General features: G+C 37.7%; 4 protein-coding genes across 4 annotated transcripts; 1 reads left to right on the top strand and 3 right to left on the bottom strand.

The window, feature by feature from the left end:
- Positions 1 to 11: 11 nt before the first annotated feature.
- Positions 12 to 1,657, bottom strand: LOC122332569 (zinc finger protein 570-like). Its single transcript, XM_043229905.1, has 2 exons — positions 1,319 to 1,657; positions 12 to 250 (listed from the first exon to the last, which is right to left on the bottom strand). Exons 1-2 carry the CDS (start codon positions 1,455 to 1,457, stop codon positions 12 to 14), a joined length of 378 nt encoding a protein of 125 aa, XP_043085840.1. The 5' UTR covers positions 1,458 to 1,657.
- A 1,356-nt stretch (positions 1,658 to 3,013) lies between these two features.
- On the top strand, positions 3,014 to 4,217 carry LOC122332559 (gastrula zinc finger protein XlCGF7.1-like). Its single transcript, XM_043229894.1, has 2 exons — positions 3,014 to 3,271; positions 3,571 to 4,217. Exons 1-2 carry the CDS (start codon positions 3,163 to 3,165, stop codon positions 4,215 to 4,217), a joined length of 756 nt encoding a protein of 251 aa, XP_043085829.1. The 5' UTR covers positions 3,014 to 3,162.
- Positions 4,218 to 5,720: 1,503 nt separating this feature from the next.
- On the bottom strand, positions 5,721 to 8,053 carry LOC122330251 (zinc finger protein 239-like). The gene is made up of 2 exons (XM_043227127.1): positions 7,878 to 8,053; positions 5,721 to 6,959 (listed from the first exon to the last, which is right to left on the bottom strand). Exons 1-2 carry the CDS (start codon positions 7,999 to 8,001, stop codon positions 6,073 to 6,075), a joined length of 1,011 nt encoding a protein of 336 aa, XP_043083062.1. The 5' UTR covers positions 8,002 to 8,053; the 3' UTR covers positions 5,721 to 6,072.
- A 1,879-nt stretch (positions 8,054 to 9,932) lies between these two features.
- Positions 9,933 to 13,381, bottom strand: LOC122330135 (gastrula zinc finger protein XlCGF26.1-like). The gene is made up of 2 exons (XM_043226983.1): positions 13,227 to 13,381; positions 9,933 to 11,145 (listed from the first exon to the last, which is right to left on the bottom strand). The coding sequence occupies exons 1-2, from the start codon at positions 13,303 to 13,305 to the stop codon at positions 10,037 to 10,039; spliced, it is 1,188 nt and encodes a 395-aa protein (XP_043082918.1). The 5' UTR covers positions 13,306 to 13,381; the 3' UTR covers positions 9,933 to 10,036.
- Between the last annotated feature and the right edge of the window lie 474 nt (positions 13,382 to 13,855).

Below are 13,855 nucleotides of genomic sequence, written 5' to 3'. Positions count from 1 at the left end.
TTCAGGTTTTCTTACACGTGAAAGTGTTTCCGCATTGAGAGCAGCTGAAAGGTTTTTCCCGTATGAATTCTCATGTGTTTAATAAGGCTTCTTCTCTGTCCGTAACGGTATCCACACTGAGAGCAGCTGAAAGGCCTTTTGACGTCTGTTATTTGAACGCGGCAACTCTCTGACTTTTCTTCATCCACATCGTGATGTTCCTCCTCCACTTCATCTAGATCTTGTCTTTCTTCCTTCACTTTCATCAGCCCTAAAATAAATAATTAAGAATCAGCTGTGACATGGAAAAAGCTAACATTTGGTTAAGTAGACATCACTTTTTACAGTGATAAGCGTATCCCATCATGCATCATGTTCTTGATACGAACTGCAATGTTTTTTGCCAAGACCTCGCAGAAAACTTTCCAGTGTAAATAATTCCATGTAATTGGTTGGTTAAATGTAAAGTAGTTTGTTAAACATATTGTGCCAATGTGTTCTGCTGTAAGTTCTTAAAATAAGAAAAAAAAACGTGAAATACAGGAAATATGTAATTTAGGTAATCAAGTGTGTATTTGGTTGTCTACTCTAAATGATCTACTCTAGAAGGACTTAGATGTTGTTATTGATTCTATTGGGACGTCTACCGGAAGTCAAGTTAGGGCAGAAGCAGGCCGACTTATAGCAACACGTATTATTCATAAAATTTACTAAGATTAAGCATTTTATCTTGCCAGAATGCTGAGTAACAAAACAAATTAGCCTTTCTAGAAGTTTTCTGTTCTTTACACACAAATCAAATCCGGCAAAAGTCGTGGTTTTCTTTTATATTAAGGTCTGCTTGTAGCTTCTAATGACAGAAAATAAGTTTTCTGCACCTGAAGTGAACTTAGAAGTGATTGAAAGTAGTATTTAGGAAGTCACCCTTCGGTCATTTTTTTTCTCACAAAATAATAAAACATATCAATAAAGTTATTAATTTTAGTATTTATCATGCTGAAATGAAAATTAGAAAAAGTGATATAATCTATAATTTACAGCAATAAACACAAATGTACTATTTTCATCACTTTTATGGCCTCTACTGTAAAAAACACATATACTCATCTTTGATTTTGTATGGCTCTAAAATAAAGAAACCCAGTGTTTCCTCCACAGACCAGATTGATAACCCACCAGTAATGTCACTCAGTCAATTGCAGAGCTTTTTGTAGTGATATAATAATCAAAGACTCCAAATATCAGTGTCCCACACTCTTAAAAAACAACCACTGTTTTTATTTCTAAAGCTTTGTTACCACAAAAAGTCATTAAAGACAAACAAAAAATAGACACCAACCTCCTTGTTCCTCGTGTTTTATTCTCCATCTTTCTGGTTCCTCGTGTTTTATTCTCAATATTTCTGGTTCCTCTTGTTTTATTCTCCATGTTTCTGGTTCTCTCATGTTCTCCTCACTCTCCTCTTTAACAAACACCATCTTCACAGCAGAAGATGATTCTCCTCCTATTCCTGCTTGCTTCAAAACTTCGTCACGACTTTGAGGATGAAAATATCATGGGTATTTATTGGCGAGATTCCAAAAAAAAAAATATATATATATATGTATTTATTAAAAAAACATTTCTATTAGCTTGCATTATGTCATCCTGCATAGAAAAAGAGATCACACGGTGAGACTAGTCTTCTTCTTCTGAGGTTTAATGGTGTTTGGCAAAGAACCGCATGTATTTAGCGCCACCCGCTGGACTGGAGACTGAAGGGATCAGCTTAAGTTACTTAACAACAACAACAAAGGAACCCTTTGCCTTTATATCATCAAGTAAATACAATTTATGCTCAAAAACCCATCTCTTCTCTTTTGATGTCTCTCACTTTTGACAGATCAAATGTGTTACTTCACAATTGTTGAAACATACTGAAATAAATGTGTCCATCTCATTTCTGTAGAGTGTAATAGTTGTCTCTGTCTCCAAAAGTGTAACTGTTAATGAGGAGAACAGGTCCCCAGCTGAGCCTGGTTTCTCCCAATGTTTTTTTTTTCTCCATTCTGTCACAGACAAGGTTTTGGTTCCTTACCACCGTCGCCTCTGGCTTGCTCAGTCAGAGACACTTATTAATAATAATTATTATTATGTTATTATGACCCTGCAATGAGTAATAACCTTGGGGAAAAGTTATATTTAAAAACAAAAATCTATTCTCCATTAGATCATCGATGGACTTTTGGCTCATCTGCTTTCTATAGTGTTTCATTTGATAGGGGTACTATTTAAATTGAACCAAGCTGGAAAATGGCATCACTGAATTCAATAATGAAATACCTCTAACTGAAAATTGATTTAATCTAGTTGTTTTACATTACTGTTTTACATTACATTTCATAGAGGTAATAGCTCGATTAGTCACATGAAAGTAATCAGAGCCAATACTGAAATTTCTAAATATACAATCGAATGTTAACATAAACAGAGACATTCAAGTAGTTCTACTGGAAAAGGGAAAAAAGGGTTTCACTCTGAGACCATAGTGTTGATCCCTGTCACATAATATTAATTATAAAGTTTAACATCCGCTCAGATGTGTAAGCAGGTTATAAAATTTCAACTGGTAGTCCACTCTAAAGGAGCACAACTTATAAAATATAACGTTTTTTATGTTATTTTTTACTGGATGTGTAATGTTTCTGTAAAAATGTAAGAAGATATCATGCTACAATCTTATTTATCCCATTTTACCAGATAGCCCGGCTCATCCTAAGAGTAACAATAAAATACAGTTTCTTAGTTTCTTGCGCTTGCAACCTTTACATAGTTACAAATTTTCTCTTCTGCATGCAAATTTAATTTCATATCATATTCATACACGTTTGTCTACCAATCCTCACTAAGACTGTTGGTGTTGATCAAATACCAATCGAGTCTATAATTATCTTTCGTTTATTTGTGGAGATTCTCTCCTCTTCCGTCTCCAGTCCAGAGGGTGGCGCTAAAACACATGCATTTGTTTATCAATCACCTTTAAACCTCAGAGGAAGAAGATTAGTTTCACTGTGCTCTCTGATATTTTGTGGTGAGGTTTCTGTAAATAGCGAAATACAGTTTTTGGGTGAGGTCAACGATAGTCGTGACTGAGTTTTGAAGCAACCAGGAATATCTGGAGGAGAATCATCTGCTGCTGTGAAGATGATGTTTGTTAAAGAAGAGAGTGAGGAGAACATGAGAGAACCAGAAACATGGAGAATAAAACACGAGCAGTCTGAACCCAGGAGAATAAAACAGGAGGAACATGAAGGTTGTTGTTTATTTTTTAATCATCTTTATTGACTATCTGTGAACCTTTCAGTCAGAATGTATTTGTTAAGTGTGTGTGTGTGTGTGTGTGTGTGTGTGCATTACAGAAAGGGATCAAAGAACAAATCCTGATTGCTGGAGCTCTCAATTAGGGCTGCACAACTAACCAAACTCAATTAATCGTGAATGTCATGCACATTTTGCCAGTAAAGCTCGTTCTGTGATCAGCAGTAAATATCCATCCATTGTTTTCATCTGTACACAAATTGAATTTTCATAGTTTTAATGATTTAATTTTAGGCCTAAAAGAAGAAAGTCTGAGTGATGTGGAGGAGAAGGATCATGATGCCAATGGAGAAAAATCAGCGATTTGCAGAAATTTCCAAAAGCCTTTTAGCTGCTCTCAGTGTGGAAAAGCTTTCACGTGTAACAAAAACCTTAAAGATCACATGTTAATTCACGCTGGGATAAAGCCTTTCAGCTGCTCTCAGTGTGGAAAGAGTTTCACGCAGAAAGTACATCTTGAGAATCATTTAGTAACTCACTCTTCAGAAAAACCTTTCAGCTGCTCTCAGTGCGGAAACACTTTCACTCGTAAAGAAAGCCTTCGGAAGCACATGTTAATTCACGCTGGGAAAAAGCCTTTCGGCTGCCCTGATTGTGGAAAGAGTTTCACGCAGAAAGGCAATCTTGAGAATCATTTGGTAACTCACTCTTCAGAAAAGCCCTTCATCTGCTCTCAGTGCAGGAAGAGTTTCATGAGCAAAGGATACCTCAAGACTCACATGTTTCTGCACTCTGAAATAAAGCCCTTCTCTTGCGATCAGTGTGGAAAGAGTTTCATATGTAAAGGAAACCTGAAGAATCATATGTTAATTCACGCTGGGAAAAGGCCTTTCACCTGCTCTAGGTTGGGAAAGACTTTTTATACACAAAGGAAAACTTAAGAAACATTTGGTAACTCACTCTTCGTGAAAAAGACTTTCACTAGCGCTCAGTTTGGACACCTTGAGACTCTCAGGTTAAAGGTTACATTGGATGCCAGTTTTCTACAAGTTGATGTGATTCTTTAGGGTCTTAATAAAAAGTCTAGAGCACACTTTGTTTAAAATCTCTTAATAGTAGAACGCTAAACAACAATTTTGACCCCGTCTTCTGTGAAGCGACAAGATATTCTCATGAGACTGTAAACTTTAAGTACTACAGAAAATACAAAGTACATTACATTTAGGCGTAGGTTATTAGCAGGATTGCCCGATACTGAGCTCCAGTACTAGTTAAAAGTTCTAGAGTGGATTGAGCACAAGCTCGTCGAGTGAATATACCTCCCTTTGTCACAGACATCACTGTTTGGTCAGATATGAGTAAACCAATGCACAAGTTACTCAACGGCGAGGAAAGAGAGCGAGCACGTTTCTGTTGCGTGATCTTTTTTGATGTTCGCTCACATGATTAAAACTAAATATTACATATAAAACTACATTTATTGGTGCATTCGCTGTAAACATACGTTTTTTTAGCCATATGCAGACAAGACTTCTTGGTGAAAGGTGCAGGTTATCCTTCTCATTCTGCACAAGACAAACACAAGGGCTGTGCATGTTTTCCTTGATTGATGATGCATTATATGAATCATTTCCAAATATAAATGGTAGCTCATTTCAGATGGAAAAAAAACATGTCTGACAACATTACACATCACATGTTAAAAATGAACGGTTTCCTGAATTATAGCAGCAAAACTAGCAATTAGCCCAATTTGACTGTATTTATGTGATAAATGAAGTTAACCAACCAACATTATACATATTGATTTCTGTACCCAATGTTATTTGTTACTGGTTAAAATGTTATTGGTAGATTTAGTGTGCATAAATAGTACAGCAAATAAAATGAAAACTCATGGTAGTGATACGCCAAAATGTATGCTACATGGCAGGCAGGGTCAGGGTTGAGGGGTAGATATGTATCATATGTATCCAAAAACTGTGTATCAGATACACGCCAAACATGTTTGTCTCATATGAACACCAAAGTCCATTTTTGCATATCAATACCTCAGGGTTTTGTTTGGGGTGCAATTTCAACACATTTTCATGAGACCGTGCTCAAAAAAATCGACAGATGCCAGTGTTGAGTGTTGTTCTTCCAAATTGGAAATGTTTGCAAACTGCACTGGAATCCATTATTAAACGCTCTTGCTTTTAAGCCAGATCTATGATTTATGAACGGTTGAGTAATCGGTTGTAGGATTGCAAGTTGAGCTACTACTAATGTCACATGAATTTTTTTCACCAGCGTTCAATCGACGTTTCTGAACATTTCGGTTGTGTTTCTTGTCTATGGAGGGTCAGGTATCTCTCAGATTTCATCATTAATATCTTAATTTGTGTTCTGAAGATGAACTTAGAGAAGGTCTTACAGGTTTGGAAAGACGCAAGGATGAGTAATTAATGAAAGAATTTTTATTTGGGGTGAACTAATTCTTTAACATAAGAGAAAGCGATTTATTGCACCAGGCTGAAAAGACGATCTTTCTGCAATAAACAAGTGGACTTTTGATCATAATATAAAAACTCCTAAGAAAGCAAAAGTATATTATATCAAGAAGCAAAATGAAATATAAGACTTAACTTCCTGACATTGTTCTTTGGGGAGGAACATTTTTGTGTTGATCTGAACCTCAAGAGTCGAAGCTCCCGATGAAGATGACAAACTTGTAATGTCTGGTTTGGACAGATTTATCCAGATATTTTATCGATTTAATGCATTGTTTGTTGAGGACGCTCATCTGAAGACGATCTACCTACTGTGATTGCTTTTGGTATGTCTGTGTAAAGAAGAGGACTGATTAAAACGCTTCCCACATTCAGCGCACTGATACGGTTTCTCTCCGGTGTGGATCCTCTCGTGTGATTTCAGAGTCGCTGACAGACTGAATCTCAGGTCGCAGTGTGAACACTCGTAGGGTTTCTCTCCGGTGTGGATCCTCTCGTGCGTTTTCAGATTTGACGACAGGCTGAATCTCTTGTCGCAGTGGGAACACGTGTACGGTTTCTCTCCGGTGTGGATCCTCCGGTGCAGCTTTAAACTGTTTGCCGAAGTAAACGTCTTCTCGCACTCAAAGCACATGTACTCTTTCACACCAGCGTGCGTTTTCTGATGCACCTTCAAATTCTGTAGACACGAAAAAGTCTTTCCACAGGAGTGACACGAATGCGGCTTCTCCTTTGTGTGAACCGTCAGGTGTGCTCTCAGGTTTGAAGGCCTCGAAAATGTTTTGTCGCATCGATCGCACGAGTACAGTTTCTCTCCGGTGTGGATCGTCTCGTGTGTTTTCAGGTCTCCTGACCGACTGAATCTCTTGTCGCAGTGTGAACACTCGTACGGTTTCTCCCCGGTGTGCATGTTCATGTGAACCTTACGGTGCGACGACTGCGTGAAAGTCTTCCCGCACTGATCACAAGCGAACGGTTTCTCTCCGGTATGAACTCTCATGTGGCGCTCGAGACTTGTTTTGCGCGTGAAACTCTTTCCACACTGGGTGCAGGTGAAAGATTTCTTGTTTGCCGCTTTCGTTAAATCTTTCTGTTTCATTTGAGACAAACTCAAAGGTTTTTCTCCAGGTTTCGCATGATTTTTCTCCTCAACGTCACTCAATTCATTTTCCTCATTTTCTTCAATATGCTCTAAAATAAAAGTAAACAATTGTTAATTTCTAATCACTCATAGAAAGCAGATAAATGTAGATATAACAGTGTAACCATTTTTTAATATATATCAATTATATGTCCCTGGATTTTAATTTTTGAGACCCCTGAACCTAACCCCGAAACTACCCGTTTTATATAAAATATAAGACGCAATTGGTCGAAATATGCAGGAAAACAACCATACACTTTTTTTAAATTATACTATTTATATAGCATATATGAATTTCTATCATTTCATCAATAAGCCTTTTAATTTTAGCCCCTCAACCCAAACCCGCCACCTTTATATTGTCTATAAAACGCAAATACCTGTAAAAACGTAATTAAATTGACATTTTATTAAACAACATTTTGTAAAATGCACAACAATCATCATGAGATCACGTTGAAATCACAAATTTATTTTTATGTACACGAATGTGCATTTTATGTACAGAATTAATATTTTAATCCACAGGCCTGCGTCTGAATAGAATGAATGAATGAAGGCAACAATCAATCACTGAACAAACAAAAGCGATGCACGGTTGGTTTTCACTGCGCATGTCTGCCCCGTATCACGTGTAGGTCAATTCATCTGAGGTGAAGATTGGTCGCAAGGTTCGTCGTCACTAATAGAGTTCGATACAAGCTCGCGATGCTTTTGGGAAACGCGCCTCTGATCGAGACTTGGCGCGCTCTCCATCAGAAGTATGGCATCTTCAGGGCTTATCCTTCGAGCATCGCTTATTACACCCGAGATCAAATCACACATCCAGGATGATGTTATCCCCCTAATCCGGATCTGGCTAATTCAGTTCTTTGAATGCACATCTTGTTGATTTGTACGGCTGGATTAATAAATCTAAACTAACTGAACGTCCATTGGCTGGATTAAAAGGGATTAACACCAACCTCCTCGTTCCTCTCGTTTTATTCTCCAGGGCTTTGGTTCTTTCATGTTCTCTTCACCCTCCCCTTCAGTAAACACAATCTTCACAGCAGCAGATCTCAGCTCAGATGATACTCCTGCTTGCATCAAGACTTGAAGTTGAGATTATTAGAGGTATTAAGTGACCTGATCAAAAACGGTATTTTTTTAACGCATCATCATGACAAAACAACCGAGCGAGGTGAAACTGAACTTCTTCCTCTGAGGTTTAATGGTAAACAGTAAGTGTTTTAAGCGCCACCCGCTGGACTGGAGACTGAAGAGGGAGATCATACGTTTCCGATAACGTTGTCTCTTCGCGCTCTACGGAGACTCTAAAGGTGTGCCTCAAGTCGAGGTGTAGCTGTTCTAGGCGTGTTCCCGGATGATTAAAGCAAACCTTCTTACGCGCGACGTTTCCAGGCGCTGTCCACGACCTGGTGCTGAACCGGTTGACATCGATGACTCGAGAATGGGTTACTCACTCTGTGAGAAGACGAGCTCTTTGATGTTTTACTTTCGTTTTCCAGCATACATCAAGTCAGGAAGAAAACCAAGAAAGATCAAAATATTAAATCAAATATTCTTCACCGCGCACACCAAATACAGCGGGGAAAATAAATGGGGCGTTGCATTATAATTTGACAGCCATTCAGAAATGAAAAATAATAATTTCAAATTATCAGGACTCATGGCATCTTATAAATATGATCCAAATTGTAGTAAGTCTAACCCTGGATATCTTACACGCACTTATCATGAGTCTCCACTGGCCTTTAAAAAGGGTCAGTTATATTAACAAAATATAAATGTTTAATTTTCCATATGTGTATTTGGGAGTGAGGATAAGTTATTAGTCAAATATTTGACAGATTTGGCATCAACTATGAGCATCTTTGACTTTCAAAATAGAAAAATCTGCACCTTTTAGTTTTAGTTTAGTACAGTTTTGTCTGTAATACTTATATAAGGGCAAACAAAATTGCATGGAGTCATAAAGATTTTAATCTTTTGGTGTCTTCACAGTATTTAACCCCTGTCCAGGTAAAGGTTTTTCATGTTACAACAAATTAAAATCTATTCGAAGCTCTACAACCACCTGCATTATTAATGAAGAATGAAACAGACACCGCCCTGTTTGTTCTTCAGTATCTTCTGTGTGTTTGATTCTGTTTGATTCTTCTCGCTGTCCTCTTTACCGATCTCTGATGATTTCAGCTCTTCCTGATGGATTTATTGATACATTTCTGTGGGAGGAGCTTCGCTGATTATGTAATTATTGTAGGAGGAGCCAGATTTTAAACACTTTTAATATTCTGCTTGTCTTAGTAAACAATATAATTACAGAAGGGTCACGTTTTAAATAGGAAACAACTTGAAACTCTTTGGTTATTATTGAGCGCAAGGCTACTGCTCTAATCAGATCCAATGATCTATGCTGAGAAAGATCTATCACCAGACCCGGAGATTCAAAAACGTAAAACTCATCTTATTAACTCTGGGGGACTTGGAGAATGAGCCTATTTTAACACTCCTGATTATCCTCAACTGGTTGCTTAGCCTATCCATCCATTTCAATGCATTCAATGGCACCTTTAAACTTTTCTTCAGGTAGGCTTAAAAAAACGAGGATGTCATCAATGACAGATTATCCAACAATTATATCTAAAACAACAAAACATTCATACATCAGACTCAATCAAGAGTTCCTAACAGACAAGCAGCAGTGTCATTCACGCGTGCAGTAAATATCATTTATTAGGCAATTGAAAGCTTCACAGGAAATTGTAAATAGGATGTTCTCTCAGTAACGGATAACGGTTTGTAAAAGCTTTAACCTTCCGTCGTGTGAGTAAGACAACTGAACATAGCATGAAATAATAAGAAAGAGCAGTGATATCATTTATAACATGAGGTAAAATGATTTGGTATGTGAAGATGCGTGTTGAAAACAAAATTAATCGTCTGAGAATCAGGAAGCCATTTAGTTATTGTGAAGATATCCAGTTGCACCTCCAGAAGAAGTATCACGAGGAGCATTTCTCGATGGTATTTTATATTAAATGTTTACCATGAAATAGGTCACCTTTAACAACATCCAGCCCTACACGGTGCGCAAGTTTCAGTCGTCAGAGGAAAGAAATCACTTGTCTAAAAATAAATGTGTTTTGGCAGCATGAACTTTAAGGTGTCCTTTCTGTGTAAAGCTCTTTCCACAGTCAGAGCAGCTGAAAGGCCTGTTCCCGGTATGAACTACCATGTGATTCCTCAGGTTTCCTCTGCATATGAAACCCTTCCCACACTGAGAGCAGGTAAAAGGCTTTATTTCAGCATGAATTAACATGTGAGTCTTAAGGTATCCTTTACACGTGAAACTCTTCCCGCACTGAGAGCAAGTGAAAGGGTTTTCCGAAGAGTGAGTTACCAGATGATCCTTAAGGTGTCCTTTCTGCGTGAAAGTCTTTCCACACTGAGAGCAGCTGAAAGGTTTTATCCCAGTATGAACTACCATGTGATTCCTCAGGATTTCTTTACATACGAAACTCTTCCCACACTCCGAGCAGCTGAAGGGCTTTATCCCGGCGTGAATCAACACGTGCTTCTCAAGACTAGCTTTGCGTGTGAAACTCTTCCCGCACTGAGAGCAGCTGAAAGGCTTTTCTGAGGAGTGTGTCACTAAATGATTGTCAAGGTGTACTTTCTGCGTGAAACTCTTTTCACACTGAGAGCAGCCGAAAGGCTTTATTTCATTATGAATTAACATGTGCTGATGAAAGCTCGCTTTACGAGTGAAAGTGCTTCCGCACCGAGAGCAGCTGAAAGGCTTCTCTGAAGAGTGAGTTACCAGATGATTCTCAAGATGCACTTTTTGCGTAAATCTCTTCCCGCACTCAGAGCAGCTGAAAGGTTTTATCCCGGCGTGAATTAACAAGTGATCTTTAAGGTTTTTGTTACACGTGAAAGCTTTTCCGCACTGAGAGCAGACGAATGGCCTTTTCTCGCCATGAATTCTCATGTGTTTCATGAAGCCTCCTCTACGCTTGAACGTGTTTCCGCACTGAGAGCAGACGAATGGCTTTTCCTCGCTATGAATTCTCATGTGTTTATTAAGGCTTCTTTTATGTTTGTACACCTTTCCACACCGAGAGCAGCTGAAAGGCCTTTTGACCTCAGTAGTTTCTCCACTGACATCCTGATGTTCCTCCTCCACCTCGTTCAGATCTTGTCCTTCTTCTTTCACTTTCATGAGGCCTAAAATGAAATCATCAAAACGATGAAAATCAATGGGAAAATTAGGAAAATAAAGGAATAACAGAGATCCAGAAAAATGACTAAAAGCACTATTATGACAGGCCAGTAGATGCTGATGTCATTCTGCAAGGAAACGCTACACGATTTCGGCAAGGAAAACTTCAATTAAGAAAACAGACAAAGCGGGTTAGTGAACCAGCATAGAAAACAAGCAAATTAAACATTTTAAACATTAAAAATCAAAACAAAACAGCTACAAAGGTTGTCATTTGTGTGTGCATGCATTTAAGACCCCCTTGAAATGAAACGTCACATCTCAAGGGGCTAGCCTTTCAGTTAAATCGATTTAAAAGCATGCGTCTAATCTGCATGAATTTACATCTGTCTACAGAGAACCTGCAGATATCAGCAGATGCAATAAGTCTTAAAGGACTTTGTTTTAAAGGTTTTTGACTTTGTTTTTAATCTCTTCATGCTGATCGGCCGATACCGATTCTGATGCTTCAAGCTTTATATAAGGGATATGTAAGCTCACTGTTAACCCAATTTTAGATAAAGTAATACTAAAGATGGTGTGTTTTTGTTATGCAAGCAATATCGAGAAGACGTGCTGTATCCTGAAGAAATTACGGCTGAGGGCGTTAGACACGGCGTGAACCGAGATCGTTAAATGCTGTCCTTCTGTTAGAAATATTCATGCTTCTTTCTCTTCTCAGGTCTACGCTTTGAACCGAACACTCGAGTACTTGAATGCTGTTGCACATCTAATTAACACATATAATTAAATATCCATTTTATACTCTGATTTGAGCTGTCTGTTCGAAGATGGCGTCTGCTGAGATATTTGCATAGCAAGCATTATGTTAAACATGTTTTTTACCACAACAGCTGTCTAGATGAACTAGATGTATTCCCATCACATGAACGTATGCAGCACTCTCTGCACTCTCACGAAATGCTTTCATCAAAACCAACAGGAGAAAATGTAACTGATATATGTTAATGAATGCAAATTAATTAACTGTAATTAAATGTAAACTAAAACGAAGGTTCTAAGTGTCATAGGTAAACTGGGATTTTTCGTTGATCGCTTTCAGTATATAATTTAACCATTGTTTAGATTTTTTAATAATAATAAAAATACATATATATTTTAGTGTTCGGTTCAAAGCATACATGTTTTTATTTGTTATTTCCTATTAGGCATAGCTATAGCATGGCGTATTTTTTGTTAATAAAAGTCCCATGTTCTACATTGTATTTTGACGTCGAATTGCCGTGAAAGTAATATGCGCATGCTTCTTTTTAAAAGTAGGCTATTTAAAAGTGAGGGACGGAGGGAAAAACTCAAACGAACTAAAAGCAAACAATTGCTTGGTGATGCAAATTTAAAGCGAAAGTAAAACACACAGGGCGCTTTAAAAGCGGCGGTGATATCGGTACTGTTACACGATATTAAACACAACCCGATTAATCACAATATAAACAATATAAATAACCTTATATCAGGAGTTATGTTGAGTTTGGTCCTGGCTTTATTAACCGATACACACACAAATGGGACAAGTAAAATCCGTCTTATTTTGAATAAATGACAAATCAGAAATCCCGGTTTGACTTTATTTTGATGGTCCCTTCCATTATAGTGTTAGAGTATTAGTAGACTGGTAGGGTTAGAATAAGTTGACATGTTCTTGAAGATTGTTAATAATGTTATCAAAATAGAACAAAAACAAGTTTATATCTATATCTTACAGTAAAAGTCTGTTTGCAAACCTGCTACAAAACTGTTACCGATTTTCAGCGAAATGCACTAAATGAAAAAAATAATGCCGTACTGAGACCTTCACATGGTTGAGAATAACCACAGTTCTATAGGGACTTCATTTAAAATACTTCTACCCAAACAAATTCTATCTAAAACGCTCTCACAGAAGTTTTATATTTTAATAAAGTCTAATACATACATCTGCTTTGTGTAGATTCAGACATGTGTCCACATTGATTCAACGTTTTTTAATAGCAGTTAAGGTCCTGTTTTTACATTTGGATCTGTGAATGTACCGAGAATAAACACTAACCTCCCTGTTCCTCGTGTTTTATTCTCCATGTTTCTGGTTCACTCGTGTCCTCCTCACTCTCCTCTTTAATAAACATCATCTTCACAGCAGAAGATCAGTTCAGATGATTCTCCTCCAGATATTCCTGTTTACTTCAAACCAGCATCACGAGCAAAAAAGAGCTCGGTGAACCTAATCTTCTTCATCTGATGTTTAATGGTGTTAAAACACTTGTTAGCGCCATCTTCTGGACTGGAGAGGAGGGAAATAAAAAGGCGCGTGGATGTTCTTCTCCTCCAAGCCTCCAGGGCTTAAAATGGTGCGTCATCTTTTGTCTATCACAGCAGCAGCCACGGAGATGCTACAACCATAACCGTAGCAATGATTCATAAAATCATTTCTGTATTACAAACCATCATCAAAATGATTTTTAAAAATGTGATTTTTTCCTCTGACGACTGAAACTTGCGCACTGTGTAGGGCTGGATGTTGTTAAAGGTGACCTATTTCATGGTAAACATTTAATATAAAATACCATCGAGAAATGTCACACAAACCAAACGACTTAATTAACTCAAAACACTTGAACACAATAAGACAGAAAGTAGATCACAGAGCACGTGGGACATGAAAACAACAACAAGAATCCA

Source organism: Puntigrus tetrazona, chromosome 3 (assembly GCF_018831695.1).
Source record: "Puntigrus tetrazona isolate hp1 chromosome 3, ASM1883169v1, whole genome shotgun sequence".
Classification (NCBI taxonomy): Eukaryota; Metazoa; Chordata; class Actinopteri; order Cypriniformes; family Cyprinidae; genus Puntigrus; species Puntigrus tetrazona.
This window is presented reverse-complemented; position numbering and strand designations above follow the sequence as displayed.

What these genes read in the sequence shown, in the direction of transcription:
- LOC122332569 (XM_043229905.1), bottom strand. Translation starts at nt 1,457, where the DNA reads ATGGTGTTTGTTAAAGAGGAGAGTGAGGAGAACATGAGAGAACCAGAA. An exon ending in AAAACACGAGGAACAAGGAG is followed by an intron (nt 251 to 1,318) that starts GTTGGTGTCTAT and finishes TATTTATTTTAG; the next exon opens with GGCTGATGAAAGTGAAGGAA.
- LOC122332559 (XM_043229894.1), top strand. Translation starts at nt 3,163, where the DNA reads ATGATGTTTGTTAAAGAAGAGAGTGAGGAGAACATGAGAGAACCAGAA. An exon ending in AAAACAGGAGGAACATGAAG is followed by an intron (nt 3,272 to 3,570) that starts GTTGTTGTTTAT and finishes ATTTAATTTTAG; the next exon opens with GCCTAAAAGAAGAAAGTCTG.
- LOC122330135 (XM_043226983.1), bottom strand. Translation starts at nt 13,305, where the DNA reads ATGATGTTTATTAAAGAGGAGAGTGAGGAGGACACGAGTGAACCAGAA. An exon ending in AAAACACGAGGAACAGGGAG is followed by an intron (nt 11,146 to 13,226) that starts GTTAGTGTTTAT and finishes ATTTCATTTTAG; the next exon opens with GCCTCATGAAAGTGAAAGAA.
- LOC122330251 (XM_043227127.1), bottom strand. Translation starts at nt 8,001, where the DNA reads ATGCAAGCAGGAGTATCATCTGAGCTGAGATCTGCTGCTGTGAAGATT. An exon ending in AAAACGAGAGGAACGAGGAG is followed by an intron (nt 6,960 to 7,877) that starts GTTGGTGTTAAT and finishes CTTTTATTTTAG; the next exon opens with AGCATATTGAAGAAAATGAG.